This window comes from Mustela nigripes, chromosome 12 (assembly GCF_022355385.1).
Source record: "Mustela nigripes isolate SB6536 chromosome 12, MUSNIG.SB6536, whole genome shotgun sequence".
Lineage (NCBI taxonomy): Eukaryota > Metazoa > Chordata > Mammalia > Carnivora > Mustelidae > Mustela > Mustela nigripes.
Window position 1 is genome coordinate 101,864,466 of NC_081568.1, and position 17,995 is coordinate 101,882,460.

Below are 17,995 nucleotides of genomic sequence, written 5' to 3' on the forward strand. Positions count from 1 at the left end.
TCTCGGGGCGCCTGGGTGGCTCAGTGGTTAAGCCGCTGCCTTCGGCTCAGGTCATGATCTCAGGGTCCTGGGATCGAGTCCCGCATCGGGCTCTCTGCTCAGCAGGGAGCCTGCTTCCTCCTCTCTCTCTCTCTCTGCCTGCCTCTCTGCCTACTTGTGATTTCTCTCTGTCAAATAAATAAATAAAATCTTTAAAAAAAAAAAAAAATCTAAAAAAATAAATAAATAAAAGTGAGCAGAAGATTTAAATAGACACTTCACCAGTGCAGATGTACAGATGGCAGCTAAACACATGAAAAGATGTCTAGTATTGCTGGGAAGTTGCAAATTAAAACCAAGTAAAAAGACTGTCCATGTCAAATGTTGGTAGGCACATGGAAAAGCTGGAATTCTCATATAGTGCTTGTGAGAATATAAAGTGGTGCAGTTGCTTTGGAAAATAGTAGTTTTCTTGGGGCACCTGGGTGGCTCAGTGGGTGAGCCTCTGCCTTCAGCTCGGGTCATGATCTCAGGGTCCTGGGATCGAGTTCCACATCGGACTCTCTGCTTGGCAGTGAGCCTGCTTCCCCTTCTCCCTTTCTGCCTGCCTCTCTGTCTGTTTGTGATCTCTATCAAATAAATAAATAAAATCTTTAAAAAGAAAAGAAAATAGTAGTTTCTCTGAAGGTTAAATGTATGCCTACCATGTGATTCACCATTCTACTCCCAAGAGAAATGAAAGCATATGTTCATACAAAGACTTAGAAACAAATGTTTATGATGGTTTTTTCTTTCTTTTGAAAATCTTTTTTAAAAATTTTTATTTTTTTTTACCAAAGTATAGTTGACATATAGTTGACATGTTTTACCATGTTTTACCAACATAGAGTTGACAACATATAGTTGTCAGTTTCACATGGAAAACATAATGACTTGACAGTTCTGTGCATTACAGGATACTTACCACAGTAAATGGAGTTACCATCTGTCACCATATAATGTTACCAAAATATTATTAATTATTTTCTCTATGCTGTACTTTTTACCTCCCTAACTTACTTATTTTATGACTGGAAATTTGTATCTCTAAACCCCTTCACCTATTTTGCCTACCCCCACCTCCCCATTTCCCCCCCTCCCCTCTGGCAACCACCAGCTTATACTGTATTCTAGTTCTCTGTTGCTAGTTTTTGTTTGTTTTTTAGGTTCTATATATAAGTGATGTTATGTTGCATTTGTCATTCTCTTGACTTAATTTCACTTAGCATATTAACTTCCATCCATGTTATTCCAAAACACAAGATGTCATTTTTAATGGTTGACTAATATACCTGTGTGTGTGTGTGTACACATCTGTGTACACATCTTTTTTTTCTTTTTTTAAGATTTTATTTATTTATTTGACAGACAGAAATCACAAGTAGGCAGAGAGGCAGGCAGAAAGAGGAGGAGGAGAAGCAGGCTCCCTGCTGAGCAGAGAGCCTGATGCGGAGCTCGATCCCAGGACTCTGGGATCATGACCTGAGCCGAAGGCAGAGGCTTTAACGTACTGAGCCACCCAGGCACCCCTGTACATCACATCTTCACCCATTCATCTCTTGGTGAACTCTAGGGCTGCTTCCATATCACAGCTATTGTAAATAATGCTGCAATAAACATAGGGGTGCTTGTATCTTTTCATATTAGTCTTTTCATTTTCTTTGGGCAAATATACAGTAGTGGAATTCCTGGATCCTATGGTAGTTCCATTTTTAATTTTTTGAGGAACCTCCATCCTGTTTTCCATAGTAGTTGCACTAATTTACATTCCGATCAACAGTGCGTGAGGATTCCTTTTTCTCCACATTCTCACCAATACTTCTATTTCTTGTCTTTTGCATACTACCCATTCTCATCCATGCGAAGTGGTATTTCATTGTGGTATTAGCAGCTTTTTCTCTAGTAACCAGAAATAGGAAAAAACTCATGTTATCTATCATGAATGGATAAACAAATTATGGTATATCTATATGGTCAAATACTCTTTAGCAATAAAAAAATGAGCTAATGATACAGGCTGCAGTATGGGATAAATCCTAAAATAATTATGCTGAAATAAAGAAGCCAGACAACATGAGTATATGTGCTATATACATCCATTTATATAAAATTCTAAAGAGAGCAAACTAGCATATCATGACAGAAAGATTAGTGGTTGCCTGGATACAAGAGAGGCAAGGAAGGCTCTCTAGGGGTGGATTACAAAGAAGGTTGAGGATACTTTTAAGGGAGATAGATTTATTTATTATCCTGATCATGGTGATGGTTTCAAAGGTATATACAAATTTCAGACGTATCTAATTGTATATTTTATGTGTAACATATTAATTATGTATTGTTAATTATCACAATAACATTTTTACTTATTTTTTTAAAAGATATTATTTATTTATTTGACAGAGAGAGATCACAAGTAGGCAGAGAGGCAGGCAGAGAGAGAGAGAGGAGGAAGCAGGCTCCCTGCCAAGCAGAGAGCCTGATGTGGGGCTCGATCCCAGGACTCTGAGATCATGACCCAAGCCGAAGGCAGAAGCTTAACCCACTGAGCCATCCAGGCACCCCGACAGTAACATTTTCAAGAAAACATTTTTTAAAAAGTAGATGAGGAAGGTAATTAGTATTCCATTTACATTTGAGGACCTAAGCTAAGGGTCACTCAGCTGCTAAGTGGCAGAATTAGCTATGGAATCTAGGTTGTTTTTTTTTTATATTTATTTTGTTTTTATTTAAGTAATCTTTACACCAAACGTGAGACTTAACCTCATGACCTCCAGATCAAGAGTTGCGTGCTTCTCTGACCAAGCCAGCTGCATGCCCCTGGAATCTAGGGCTTAAGTGCATTTGTCCAGTGGTTTTTAAACTTCATGAATTTGTGGGAAAAAATGCTGCCAGAATAACCTATTTTTTGCCAGAATAACATATTTTTCTGTAGAATTGTGTTTTTTGTTGTTAACTTTCACACTAGGAAAAATCATAATAGAAAAAATATTGAGGGGCTAATTTGGAAGGAAAATAGAAGATAATAAGGAGAGGATAAAATGTTTTCTCAAAAGTTTTAACTCTCTTATCTTCTGGGGGGAAACCCATTAGGGTTGGTGGTTCTATATTTTTCTTCTCCCTTTAAAATCAAAATTAAGTAAAAATTTCTGTGGTACTTACCTTGAATTTTATTAACATTCCCTAGCATCTTTCAGGGATTTATATAAAGATCAACAAGTCAGAAGAAAGGGAAAGAAAGAAGCCTTAAAGCCACAAGCGAAATTGACTACCTCTTCTTTTGTGCCACTGCTATGTCTTATGCATACTCTTATTGTCGAACCAGTCAGACAATAGCATACTGAAAACAGATGTGTCTGCCTTCTGGGATTACAAAGTTCTTTGCATACCACACCTTTTATTCAGTAAATATTTCTTGAGTGGCTGACTAATCATATAAATGGAGCTATATCAAAGCAAAAATCTATTTTAATTACCATGGCAAAAGAGTACCTGCTCTTTTCTACTTTTTAAACACTTTCTACCTTTTTCCCTCCTGAGGGATAACACCTACCTATTTTAGGTCTGTTGGAACTTTCAGTCCCTTAGAGAAAAGAAGTCATCAATGTTTTGCCAAACCCAGGAGTTTTACATATTTCTTTGAATACTGGCAGTTCATGAGAATATGCGTACACAATACTAACTCAAAATGTACTATATATTCACTTACGATTACATACTACAATTTATATGTGATTTATATTATCTTCTATATGCAGTTTATGTTCTACAACTTGAAGTAATATAAACCTTTCAAAGGAGATAGAATGAAAATAGCATACTCTAACATAATTGTCTTAATTTATGTCATAGCCTGTTTTAATTTGTTGTTTTAATAGAGACTACATTGAACCATATTTACCAAGTAAAGTAAATACACAGTTCATTTTTATGTATCAGTTTGTTTTCTTCAATGAATATTTCATGTTTATAAAGAATACAGACTATGAAGATGAAAAGGCATTGAAGAATCCAAAATACAAAGATAGAGCTGGAAAACGGAGGGAGCAGATTGGAAGTGAAGGGACTTTCCAAAGAGATGATGCTCCTGCATCTGTTCATTCGTGAGTACTAAGTTTTAATTTCTCAAAACATTCTTTGTACTGTAATCACATTCATAGAGTAGTGTGACTTATAGGACGATATATACTGGTAATTAGTCTTTAAAGGAATGGTTCTTTTTTTTTTAGATTTTATTTATTTATTTGAAAGACAGAAATCACAAGTAGGCAGAGAGGCAGGCAGAGAGAGAGAGGAGGAAGCAGGCTCCCCGCTGAGCAGAGAGCCCGATGCGGGGCTCAATTCCAGAACCCTGGGATCATGACCCGAGCCGAAGGCAGAGGCTTTAACCCACTGAGCCACCCAGGTGCCCCTAAAGGAATGGTTCTTTTTTTTTTTTAAAGATTTTATTTATTTATTTGACAGAGAGAGATCACAAGTAGGCAGAGAGGCAGGCAGAGAGAGAGAGAGAGAGGGAAGCGGGCTCTCTCGCAGAGAGCCCGATGTGGGACTCAATCCCAGGACCCTGAGATCATGACCTGAGCCGAAGGCAGTGGCTTAATCCACTGAGCCACCCAGGCACCCCAGGAATGGTTCTTAACAAGATGGAAATACTGTCTCTATTTACATTTTCTTTTAATATTAGAATTCCATTCCATAGAAGATTACTTAGCATATATGAGAGTACAAATACTTAAACAGACATATATACACATACCTAACATTCTAGCCATGCCCTTGAGTGAACTTTTTTTTTAGAGAGCCTTGAATCTGGTGGAGTGGGGGAAGGATGGGCAGAGGGAGAGGGAGATGGAGAATCTCAAGGAAGCTCCAAGCCCATTGCAGATCCCAATGCAGGGCTTAAGCTCATGACCCAAGCCAAAATCAAGAGCTGGACATTTAATTGACTGGGCCATCAGGGGCCCCTGAGTGAACATATTTTTTATATACTAGATATTTTAAAGTTTGGACTAGTAAGAAATTAGTATGAACTGTGTTTTGGGGGGGTATTTTTTATAATTATTTTAATACTCACCTACTTTTGTTCTTGTTGACTCTGAAATACTATTTTTCTTACTTATTTTTCTTTGGTTCATTTTTTTTCTTTTGGTAAAGTAGCACTGATAACATGAAAAATGTGATTTTTGTGGCCTATATGATATGGCCATATTTCTGCATTTGGTCATATACTAGCATTTTTTTTCCAGAATACGAATTCGGGGTTTAATTAGAATTTAAATCTTTTGTGTAAGACTGACAACTAACCATAAACTTTGATTAAATGTATTTTATTAATTCTAAAATATACTACTTGGATAGAGTTTTAGTTACATATATATGACAACAGTGTTTTCTTAATGGTACATAAAATAGCAGTGCATCTTGCATCCATCAACCTTGATGAAATACAGCATTATGAATTAGATATATAAACAACATGATGATTTTTTTAAGTTTAATATTTTTTATATAATTGCTGGAAAATACGAAGATAGCATTAGAGTTAAATTAGAAGGCAGAAATAAAAAATGAAATACATTGGTCTGACATTGCTTGGTTTACTGTTATTGAGCTAATTTAACATATTTTGTAGAACTGAAAATATAGTGTGATGGAACATAAAATATCCTTAAACTAGCAGAACATAAAATCATAGAACAAAATGCAAATAGTGAATGAGAGTTTTGTTTAATTTTACTTTTATTTTTCTATTGGTGTATAATTTATATACATAAAAATATACAAATGTAAGTATCACTATCAGTAACATATTTTAAGATTACACATTGTAGAATATACATTTCTTGGTCAAGAAATAGAAAATGATCAGTAATCCCCAGAAACCTGCCTCTCCTAATGCCCCCTTTTCATCACTAATTCCTGTTTCCTCCCTTAAGACAACCACTTTCCTGACTTCCAGTAGGAACAGATTCATTTCACTTGTTTTTGAATTTTTAAATATACGGGATAATTTGGTATTAATTTGTGTCTGAATTCTTTTTGTCCAACATTACTTTGTTAGGTATATTTTATTTTCAGTGCTGCATAATATTCTCTTGCATATTCATGTAACATTTTACCATTGATAGACATCTGGATTACTTCCAACTTAAAGTTACTAGATTTGTGACAGAAACATTGCTTTTTTTTTTTTTTTTTTAAGATTTTATTTATTTATTTGGGGGAGAGAGGATGATAGAGAGAGAGCATGAGGAGCAAGGTCAGCGGAAGAAGCAGACTCCCTGCCGAGCAGGGAGCCTGATGTGGGGCTCAATCCCAGGACTCCAGGATCACGACCTGAGCTGAAGGCAGTCACTTAACCAACTGAGCCACCCAGGTGCCCACAGGAGAAACATTCTCATACATGGGTTTTTTTTGTGTGTGCACCAGAATGTTTTTCTTTTAAGTAGTATATATAAGAGAATTTATTTAACTGTATTAGGTAGGCCAAACAGTTTTTCTATAGTATTTGTACCCCTTACTTTTAATTTATTAGTTTATTATAAATATGACCTACATGGCCTTTTCAAAATCAACTATCTTCTTAATTTCCTTTAAAGTGAGATTACTGATAGCAACAAAGGTCGGAAGATGTTGGAGAAGATGGGTTGGAAAAAAGGAGAGGGCCTAGGGAAGGATGGTGGAGGAATGAAAATTCCGGTAAGATGAGTGTTTTCTTTCATTCTTTATTCGTACAGCAGATGTATTTACTGTGTACTTGCTTTGTACCTTAGTGCCAGTAATATAGTATCAAGCACAAATAGACATATTACTGTCTTTGTGGCATTCATAGTTACCAAATACATACACACACACACACACACATATCACATTGTTTTGTGTTGTTTTTGTTTTTGTTTCCTGGGGGGTTTTTTGTTTTGTTTTTTTAAGGATTTATTCATTTAAGAGAGAGTGAGAGCACAAGCAGAGGAAGGACAGAGGGAGACAGAGAGAATCTCAAGCAGACTCCTCACTGAGCACAGAGCCCTGCATGGGGCTCCATCTCAGATTTGAGCTGAAATGAAGAGTCAGACGCTTAACCGACTAGCCATCCATGCACCCCCACAGTGTTACTTTACCAACAGGCAGATCCTGTATCTGTTTTAGATTTAGGAATCAGGTCATGTAACAAGCAATAAAGGGAATAGTGTCTGGAAAACAGTGCACTAATTAATTTTGCAGTCCCCATGGTTCATCAGAGGTTTAGATTATCTTTTACAAAAACCTTACAAGGTAACATGATTACAGAACTTTTTTGGTAATTATCTGGTGCCTAAGGAAATAATGGATGGATCAGTGTGAGGGTTAATGTGAATTTTCTCACTTATTGAGGTACAATGAGGAGAACATGGATTTTATAGCCAAACCTACAAAATAGAATTATTTTGTTAGAATAGGTGTTCTATCACTTACTAATTGTGTGACTTAGGGCAGGTTTGGACTTCAATTTTCATATGTAAAAATGGGGATTATAAGAACTGTTTTCCTAGGGGTATTTCCAAGGTGAAGCTAAAGCCTTTAGTATGGTGGCCAGCATACAGTAGGCACTCAGCACGGGTAGCTTTTAATAGTTCTGAAAACAATCAGAAGTCCTGCCCCTCATCTTATGAAAATACTCAAGTTCTATTTGTGGCTCTTATTTATTTATTTTTTAAGATTGATTGATTGATTTATTTTAGAGAGCATGTACATGCAGAGCCCAATGCCAGGCACAGTCCCACAACTGTGGAGATCATGAGATCAACCCATGAGATCATGACCTTAACCAAAACTGAGAGTCGGTCACTTAATCAACTGAGCTAGCCAGACCTTCCTCTCTTTATGACTCTTCATGTTTGATCTCCGCTTTTACTTTCTTAGGCAAGGCTAGAGCAGCAGTAGGTTTAAGTATGTCCATTGCCTTTTCTTCTTCTTAAGGTGGGACGGCAGCCTCTGTGGCATCTTGGTGAAATTTGGCGGCTACTCTTTAAGGAGTACTCTGTTTTCTTTACAGTGTCCGCTGTAGTTACTGATAAGCAAGACAATGTAGATGAATGGCTTCAAGTTCTATATAGAATCATGCATGCATTCCTGCATGTGTTTGATAGATTTGACAGGTTTATCTTTTGCATCAGTCTTTGTAAATCAAAGAATTAAAGTACCAAGTTAGGTATAGCAAATTTCAGTGTATTTAGACTCTATAGTGAATCCTCTGCTCAATTTTGGTAACAGATCCAGCTTCAACTTCGGCGAACACATGCAGGCTTGGGGACCGGCAAACCATCTTCAATTGAAGATGTTCACATTCTCCAAAACAAGAGCAAAAAGAATTGGGAGAAAGCACGAGAGAGGTTTGCTGAAAACTTCCCAGAAACTAAATCTCAAAAAGATGTGCCAGGAACCGTCCCTTGGGTCAAAGGGACCATAGAATAAAGGTTAGTCATAGAACACAATTTAAGCTTTTTTTAATAAAGAGTTTATAAACTCTTATTTTATTGTAGAACTTTTCCCTCCAAATGAGTCGGTGGCGTGAGGGAACTATATCACAATTTACCCCCTCATGATTCAGATATGTGTAATAAACTGTGGTTTGCAGCTTTTAAAAAAACATTTTTTTAAAATTAATAAATAGTAATTAGGTTATGCTGTGAGCAGACTAAAGTTCACAGGGCACGGCTGAGCTTATCAAACTGTTATTTTATCTTGTCATTTATAAGACCCATTTAAGCAAAATTCATATATTCAGTAATGATTTAAATGTACATTTATCCTTGTCTCCATGTATTCATTATTATAAGATATGCAACAAGAGAAACATCAAAAATTTATAAAAACAAGTCTGATTATATGCATCCTTGTTTATGTCCTTTAGAACTTAGATAAAAAATGTTGAGAACACAGGGATAGTGGTGCATAAATTTTACTATTCTTGAAATATTCTAAGTAATATAATTGAACTAATGAACAGGTGATATGTTATAGAAAATTAGTCTTTCAGTGTTTTCTTCTGTGAAGAATTTGTTGATTTGTACTATAAAGCATTTACATTTGGTTTGTTTTATAGCTGAAATATTTAGATATGAGCAATTGAGTACAGTATTGAAATATTCCATGTGCTGGTATTTATAGTTTTGATAAATCCCATTGCTGGCAATGGAGTTGTGCCAGAGAAATCGGATTTCTACTGCTAAGGGATTGCCTAGCCAAGGCCTCAAACACAAGATATTTGTTGAAAATGTCTTCAAATGCAATAAAAACATTATAACATCAAGAAGGTGATTCCTTGAACCAGTGTTTTAAACATATTAGTCTGCCTTGAACTCAGGACCAGCCAGAATTTTCCTCTTCCAGTTGGCAGAGCAGTAACACCAGGATAACTGCAGCCTTCTGAGTGCAGATGTCGCTACTCTGCCAGCTATCACTGTTCTGTTCCTTTCTGTTCAACTTTTCTCTCAGCTTTTTGCTGAGAAATTATGCTGAAATAGGCTCTTTTCTGGCAGTGAATAGAAGCTAAAGCTCTCTCATCTACTATAAAGAAATGTCTTCAAGATTTATAAATAGGAAAAGAAAATTCTGAAAAAAATTATATAATGGGAGAAGATAATTCAGAAAGAAAGGCTACGTGCTGGAATTTCTACTCTGATTCGTACAGGGTACTTAGGAAGAAAAGGGCATGGTGGGGAAAGAAAAGTAAATACATTACTAAAGATGAGACATAGACCAAATGAATTGTCAAGACTCTGTGTGTCTAAGCTGGGATAATCAGAGGTCCTATAACTCCAAATCTGCAAAAAGTAATTTTCTGTATCCTTCCTATCCGCCCACACACCCTGACACTTACATATTTTCACTGAACTTGAAGACAACAGGAATATTCTGCATTCTTTTTTCTAAATAGAAAAAAATTGCTCATTTAAATGTGGTTCTGGTACTGGTGCCCTGTATATAGGTAATAATATAGGAGGCCCAAATTAGAATTGTGGTAGATTTCACTCATTAAGTAAAGTATACATTGTATATATACTATTTCCCATTTTTATTATTAGATTGTGGAAGGCTTTTTTCATTGCTTTCTTTTGTTAAGAAAATGGAGACTTGAAAATGGTGATAAAAATTGAAATATATGTGATGTTTGCATTATTAAAACCCTTTGCAGATCTAAAGTCTCAGGGCTATACTGTATGGTGGTTAAAGGACTAAATAATGTCTGGGTCTATTTCCATTTGTGAAATAAGAATAATATTTATCTCATGTCTTTTGAATAGAAAATGAGAAGATGTATATAAAAGCACTTTGTAAACTGTAAAAGTAGTATGGAGATGTAAGCTTCTGTTTGTTTAGAAGCAAAGATGTGAATTATGTACAATTTGGATTACACATAAAATTGTTTTGTGTCTCATTTTAATTATTTATTCACACAGTATAAATTTATTATAGTAGACTTTAAGGTTTGTTTTTTTTTTTTAAGAATTTTATTTATTTATTTGAGAGAAAGAGAGAGACAGAGACAGAGCCGGCGGGGCAGGGGCGCGGGGTTGGGAGAAGCACACTGAGCTTGGAGCCTGATGTGGGGCTCTATCCCAGGTCCCTGAGATCATGACCTGAGCTGAAAGCACTTAACGACTGAGCTACCTAGGTGACCCCCCCCTTTTTAAAAAAAGACTTTATTTGAAAGACGGAGCATGAGTAAGGGGGATGAGGCAGAGGGAGAGGGAGAAGCCCTAAGGGTTTAAGTGGAGCTATAGGTTGCTGAATTCTGAGAAATCCAACATCTTTCATTTTTACCAGAACATGAGAAGCTGGTAAAATTTGAGAAATCGTAAACATTAAAGTAAACTAACAGAAGTTGTTTTTTAGAATTAAATAGCTAGGTAGCACTTTTTCTCAAAAAGAGGATTCCACCCCCCCCTTTAATTGTTATTTTAATTTTTTTTTTTTAAGATTTTATTTATTTATTTGACAGAGAGAGATCACATGCAGGCAGAGAGGCAGGCAGAGAGAGAGGAGGAAGCAGGCTTCCTGGTGAGCAGAGAGCCCGATGTGGGACTCGATCCCAGAGCTCCGGGATCATGACCTGAGCTGAAGGCAGCGGCTTAACCCACTGAACCACCCAGGCGCCCCGTTATTTTAATTTTTTAAAATATTTTATTTGTTGATTTGAGAGAAAGCACAAGTGGGGTGAGGGGGAGAGGAAAAGGGAGAGGCAGACTCCCTGCTGAATGTGGAGGCGGACATGGGTGCACCCCAGGACCCAAGGATCACAGCCCAGTCCAAAGTTAGATACCTAATCAACTGAGCTACCCAGGCTTTTAAAAGTTTTTATTCTGGTGTTTCATTTTTATTCTTATGAAATTTAATCACTCAGCCAAATCAGATACCTTCCAACTTCTTGTGTAAAAGATTATGTCTTAATTTGGCACATTTTCCAAGAGCTCATAAAAGAAGCTAGAAATCTCAAATAAGGGAAAGCAAGAGCTGTCAGAGATTGTGTAGAAAGGTCATCCCATCAAGTTGCAGGACAGAGGGATGTGCTTGGCAGGGAGCCAGCAAGGCATTTCTGGACCCAAGACCTAAATTAAAGGTGTTCGCAGTGTTTACCTATCATCTTGTCTTAAGCGTGCTTCTTATTTTTGTAGAGCATCACTTATATCTCTGCTCTGAATCTTAATCTGAAACACTTTTACTTTTTCAGACTTTAAAGTGGAAATATATACATAATTTGGATTCTTCAAAATGAGTTAGTGTTTATGTGTGTGTATATGTGTATCAGAGCCCAGGCTTTCTGTTTTACTGATCTTGGCATTGGTTAATGGCCTGATAGTTGCACATGACTTGGAACTCCTCTGTCATTATATTCATGTCCAAAACAGGAAGAAAGGGAAAAGAGAGCAATATTTGTGTTCTGTTTTACCATGAAAGTAAAGGCTTACTCAGAATCTCATAGCAAACTTCTCCTTAGGGTCATTAACCTGAATCTGATCATGTGATGACTAACCATAGTTGCAAGGGAAGTTGGAAAGGTGGGCAACAGGATGGTCTTACTTGAACAACCACAAACCATCAAGTGGGGCTGAACATGTTGCTGTTGGAACAAAATCAGGGTTCAGTGAATAAGGTGGGAAGAGGACAGAGGCTATTGAATGGACAGATAACGGGCCCAGATAGCTCAACTATCTATCAGTGGGAATTCTATGGGATTGGTTAAATTGTTTTTGCAGTCCTACTGTGTAATACTTTGAAACCATTCCAATGTGTTAGTTAGAATTATCTATATCCTGATAAAGAATATTCTCACTACATCACTGACTTGAAAAAGCAGATTGTAGAAAAGTGTGTATAGCCTGATCTCATTTTTTAAAAAATGTAAGGGTGCACGTCAAATTGTTAATACTAATTGCTAAAGAAGTGAGCAGACTTTCACGTTTTTTTTCTGTATGTGACCTTTGAAGCAAGTATAATTGTGCACTTACCTATGTGTGCTCGTACACGTTTATAATAGGTAGGAATATAACACTTGGAAGTGGAGGGGCCTTCAGGGCTCAACCCCAGGCATTTTCCTCACTCTCCTGTGCTGCATTTCATTTACCATTTACATTCCCTTGACTTCAGGTTTTCTTAGCCAGGATACATCTCCAACTCGTGTCTTCCCTCCAGTGTATATCCTCCACACTGCAGACAAAGTGTACTTCCTTCGCAGAGCACCTCTTCCGTCATCTCCTACTTAAAACCTCTTGTGGCTTCCCATTACTCTGAGGAGTAATCCTGGCCCATAACACCCTACCTGGTCTAGCCACCACCAACTTTTCCAATCCTCTCTCCTATCACTCCCACTTGCTGTCAGGCTTCAGCACGCTGGCCTTTTTTTAGTTTCTCAATCATGCTACACCCTCTCTACCCTAGGGCCACTGAACTCCTGTTATGTCTGCATTGCTCTTCCTGTACCCTTTTACCTAGGTAACTCTGACATTTAGATCTGTGCTAATTCCCTTCAGGGATGCATCCCTGTCCCCTAGACTGATCGATTGCCTTCGATAAATGTTTTTGGGAATCCATATTTGCTTCATGTAGATTGTTTACTTTGTGTCACAGAGACTAATGTGATTAGTATAGCATTTGTCTGTCTAGATTCTTAAGTGCCATATGGGCAAGACCTTGGTTTTTCTCTCAACTGTATTCCCAGCACCTATCACTGTGCCTGGGTTATAGCTTATAGGCAAGCAGTGAAAGAACGAGGTGGGTTTGGGGAATTGCAAATCGCTTGATGCAGATGGAGTTTTGTGTGACTGAGGAAGCATGGAGCTGAGGCTGGCTACACAGAGGGTGTGAAGCAATGGTTTTTACACCATTTTGACAATGGTCCATGTTAAGAAATACAATTTATATTATGGCTCAGAACATAAGTATGTTGTATGTGCATTTAAACAGGTTTTTTTTTTTTTTTTTTTTTTTTTTTTTTTTTAAGATTTCATTATTTGAGAGAGAGCAGGAAGAGGAGCAGAGGGGGAGAGACAGGAGACTCCACGCTCAGCACAGTGCCTGATGTGGAGCTCAATCCCAGGACTCCAAGGTTATGACCTGAGCCAAAACCAAGAGTCAGTCGCTTAATGGACTGAGATACTCAGGCTCCCTTGTAACAGGTTTTATATACCAATACTTAGCTGTTAGTCCACATAATGTACTCTTTGTTTTTGTTTCCAAATCACTAATTCCAACCACTAATTTGATTTCATAATCCCCTGATAGGTTGTGTTCTACAGTTAGAAACACCTGGATTTAAAACTTGGTTTTCAGATGGTTTGACAGAACCCATGGCATTGTCTTAAAGGAGCTGAGGGTAGGTGGGTATGTATGCAAGTGCGTATGTGTGTGTATGTGTGAATAAGTGATGGGGGTGGGAAAGGGTTAGGATGCCAAACTGGTAATTCCAGTTCTCATGCTGTTATCAGAATTAGTCTATGTTGATTTGACTTCCAGATTTCATACGTAGAAAGAATTTCATGGCTTAAAGAGGAGCTGGTGGGGAGGGGATCTGAACCACGTACCTATAGCTATAATACTGTGTTCAGAAATTTGGATTGGGGCTCCTGGTTGAGCCGAAGTCGGTAGTCGGCTCAGTCGGTAGAGCATAGAACTCTTGGTCTCAGGGTTGTAAGTTCAAGCCCCACATTGGGTGTGGAGCCTACTTTAGGAAAATAATAATAAAAAAAGAAATTTGGATTTTATCTCTTCCACAGTGTGGAATTCCTGAAGGTTTTAAGCAGTGAAATATTCTCATTAGATTGCTTTATGTCAGAATAACTGGCTGATTGAAGAGGGGCTGATTGAAGGAGGCTAACAGACCTCCTTGAGGGCTTTTTCCATCTATCAGATATTACTGAGTACCCATCAGGAGTTGTGCAGACCTGTGAAGGCAGTGACCATTTTGGTCTTAGTCACTGTTGTATCTTCCATACCTGTCACAGCATTCAATGTTGATGATGTGCTCAAAGAGCATGTGTTGGTAGGATGGATGGAACCCACATCTGTAGCATGTCAGATGCTCTGCTAAGCACTTAACATACATTATCTTCTTTATTCCTGCCAGTATTTTATGAATTAAAAAAACTGAGGTTTGGAGAGGTTTTTATTTTGCTCAAAATCAAAAAGTTTCTGTGGCACAGTGGCAGAGCTAGGGTTTAAATCTTGATTCTTTTCATCCCAGTGCACTATTAAGAGCACAGACTAAGGAGCCTAGCTGATTTGGATTCACATTTTAGCTCTACCACTCCTGAGCTGAGCGATGTTTAAAATTTGTTTAAACCTCTATACTTGGTCTGCATGTAGCTATTGGGAAGTTTAAATGAGATAAGGCCTATGTGGTTCAGTGTCTGGTGCATAATAAGCCCTCACATATTAGCAGTTATTAGTGTTGTTATGCCATGCTACCAATAGCAAGCGCACAGTTGTAGGAGAAGCATCTTGGAGTAGATATGGGGGTTTCTGAAATTAGAGGAAGTCAGAGGATGGGGTAGGGTAAGTGGATGCGTCATCTTCATTCCTTCAGGTGATGATAGGAGGGACATTTACTAATTAGTACTGCAGAATGAGTAGGAGACTAGTAAACTATAGTGATAAAGTGTAGGAGGTTTTGTCGGTGGGACTTTGAGGTCTTCCTCAAAGAAGGGGTGGATTCTGCATGACTTTGGAAATGAAACCATCTGGAAAAGGTGATAGGGACATCAAGCAGGCCCACCCTGGCTCTCAGTACACTGTAAAAGCAGGAAAACTGTAGGAGCACTGCAAAAGGGACTGATTTCAGACAGTAAAATCTTCGAACAGCATGCATTCATTCAGCAGATAGCCTTGAGGAACTTAATAAGGTCCAGGCATTATGCTAGGCGCTTGGGATACAGTAGTAAATGGAACAAGACTCTCTGTAATCTTGGAGCTTACATTTATTTTTGGATAGTATTTGTAGCATGTAAAGGCCAAGTAGTCACATGAAGGCCTTGATAGTCCAGAGTATTATTTTTTTTTAAAGATTTTATTTATTTGTTAGAGATCACAAGTAGGCAAAGAGGCAGGCAGAGAGAGGGGGAAGCAGGCTCCCTACTGAGCAGAGAGCCCGATGCGGGGCTCTATCCCAGGATCCTGAGATCATGACCTGAGCTGAAGGCAGAGGCTTAAACCACTGAGCCACCCAGGCACCCCGATAGTCCAGAGTATTAATCCAAAACAGATTATGTTCATGTCAAAGTTTTTGCAAAAGCCAGAGTTCTTGAGGAAGGAACAGTTTTTGTTTTTCAAATGTTTCACATTTGAACCAGACCTTTTTAGGGGAATCTTATAAACTCTGCCTTCAAAAAATGTTTATTCAAGGTTTTGAATATGTAGACAACAGTAAAACCTTACTGATGCTGTAGGCTTTCATTCAGTTATGTATCTCCTCTAGTTACCTGGGAACAGTATGGACTCTGCCTGCTCAAACACTAGGCTTTTGTGTTCTGAGTCTGAACAATAGATCACTGAAGTACAAAAAAAAAAAAAAAAAGCAGCATGAATCAGATCATTGGAAATTGGAATTGATGGAGAACATGTAAATCAGAAAGTCCCTGGAGGATGAGAAGCAAACACACTTGGGGAAGTTAATGTGAATGGAGGCAAACGATGACTTTCGCCTGCTTGCGTAAGAATGACTTTTCAGAAATTCTTCCAACAAAAAGCTAGCTTCCTTCCTCTATGTTAAGATGCCATGATATTTCGTTGTCCAGAAAGCAAAGAGAGGAAGATGTTGGTAGAATATTATTCAATATATTTAAACATGTGAGTGTGTTACTTAGCCTTCAGTTACTAGTAGACTGTAGAGGCCAGGAAGGTTGTCAACTCCTTCATCTGATCGTTACATACCTTGACCAAACGCCTGGGAGAATATATACTGAAATAATAAAGCTTTCATTAGCATTTAATGCTTTTCCTTAAAGCCTTTATTTTAGTACTATGAAATCAGATTTCAGAGAATGTCATAATTAAAATTTTCATAAAAAGAAACATTTAATACTATTTAAATATGTAATGACTCCCGGTGCTATTTGAATTAATTCACATCATAAACCCACTAAAGTGGGCCTTAATGTCTACTATGACCATGCTACCTTTACTTAACCTTAATATATAACACTATGAAGGCCAGTTTATGAGCCACACAAAAGTAATTATTGCTTTATTATAATACACCTTATTTACTAGTAATGTTAATCTGGTTAATCATCTACCATATTTATCAGAATGAGCTCTGAATAACTGGCTGCTCTTTTCAAAAAATAAAAATTTTCCTGGAAAGATGAGTATTTCCCAACTTAAGGATGTTTTTAAGAATGTTCCAGAAACTCTGAGAGCTACTATAGGAGATCCAGAGATGTTTTAAGTATGGAAGAATTTTTGGAATAACTCTCTAGTCTTTCAAGGTAACTGCTTAAGGGAAGAGTAGTTAGATGAATAGGATTTGATACATTGACTTGTAATTTTGGTCAAACTACTTTATAGTCAAAAGTCTTAATTTTGACTGGATTAGCTTATTTGAGAACTCAGGTATCTATCATGAAGGAGAATGACTTGGCAAACCTGTGTGGCTTGTGAGCAGCCATTCTTAGGAATCATCCCAGGGAACCTGCTCTTTCTGAGATCCTTTGGATTGGTTATGAGCTCCCATTCAGATAAGAGAAAAAAAAAGAAGTCATAGTTACTGAGTTTAAACTATATGTCAAAATTTGCCCAAATAATATCTTATTTAATCGTTGTATATATTATTCCCATTTTACCAATGAGAAAACTGGGTTTCAGAGAGCTTAAGGTGATTGCCAAGGTGACATGTAACACGCATGGTTGAAAGCTTAAGATTCTTAAAAAAAATATTTCAACAACTTTATTAATTGTAATATTTGAGTACTCTCTTCTTTGGGGGAAGCTTAAATTTTAATTCTATCTGACCAAAGGCTTATAAGTCACATATCACCACTTGACCTTACTAGTCACTCAGGTCCTAGTGAGTGCACAGGTATTTAAATATTTAATTCTCAACACTATGGAGGCCTCTGATTTCCCCTTAGAGGCATCCTTCACACCCACCTAGCAGGTATCTATCTCAGAAAAGTCAATGAGCATAATAGACTTATTATGCTCTAAGCAGATTTACAAAAGTGGGGGAGATTAGGACCCCCATTAAAGTATTGATTTCTGGGGAATAGGGATTCCCTATCAAGCACTTTGCCTTTCTCATATACCTCCAAACCTAAGCAAGGCAGGATAATGCTATGTGGTAGGCAGATCATAGATTCCCACACTTGCCCCTTAGCAAATGTCTATGTCCTCATCCCTGGAAACTATCAGTATGTTACCTGTCAGGGAAGAATTAAAGTTGCAGATAGAATTAAGTTGTTAACCAACAGACCATAAAATAAAGAGAAGGGTCCATTTAATGTGGAAG

At 37.5% G+C, this 17,995-nt stretch overlaps 1 protein-coding gene across 16 annotated transcripts in view; it reads left to right on the forward strand.

Annotated features, from left to right (window-relative positions):
• Positions 1–17,995, forward strand: part of AGGF1 (angiogenic factor with G-patch and FHA domains 1) — a 124,415-nt gene that overhangs the window by 28,899 nt on the left and 77,521 nt on the right. For 10 of the 16 annotated variants that reach the window (XR_009407517.1, XR_009407515.1, XR_009407520.1 and 7 more), the window contains exons 12-14: positions 3,991–4,118; positions 6,615–6,714; positions 8,266–8,468. Coding sequence is in view for 4 of the 16 variants with exons in the window: in XM_059418103.1 (XP_059274086.1) it covers positions 3,991–4,118; positions 6,615–6,714; positions 8,266–8,466 (429 nt within the window). In the remaining 12 variants the exon portion in view is untranslated. Of the gene's footprint in view, positions 1–3,990; positions 4,119–6,614; positions 6,715–8,265; positions 10,439–13,776; positions 13,868–17,995 lie in introns of those variants that run through there. The other 6 variants (XR_009407525.1, XM_059418105.1, XR_009407523.1 and 3 more) reach the window with 5 other exon arrangements.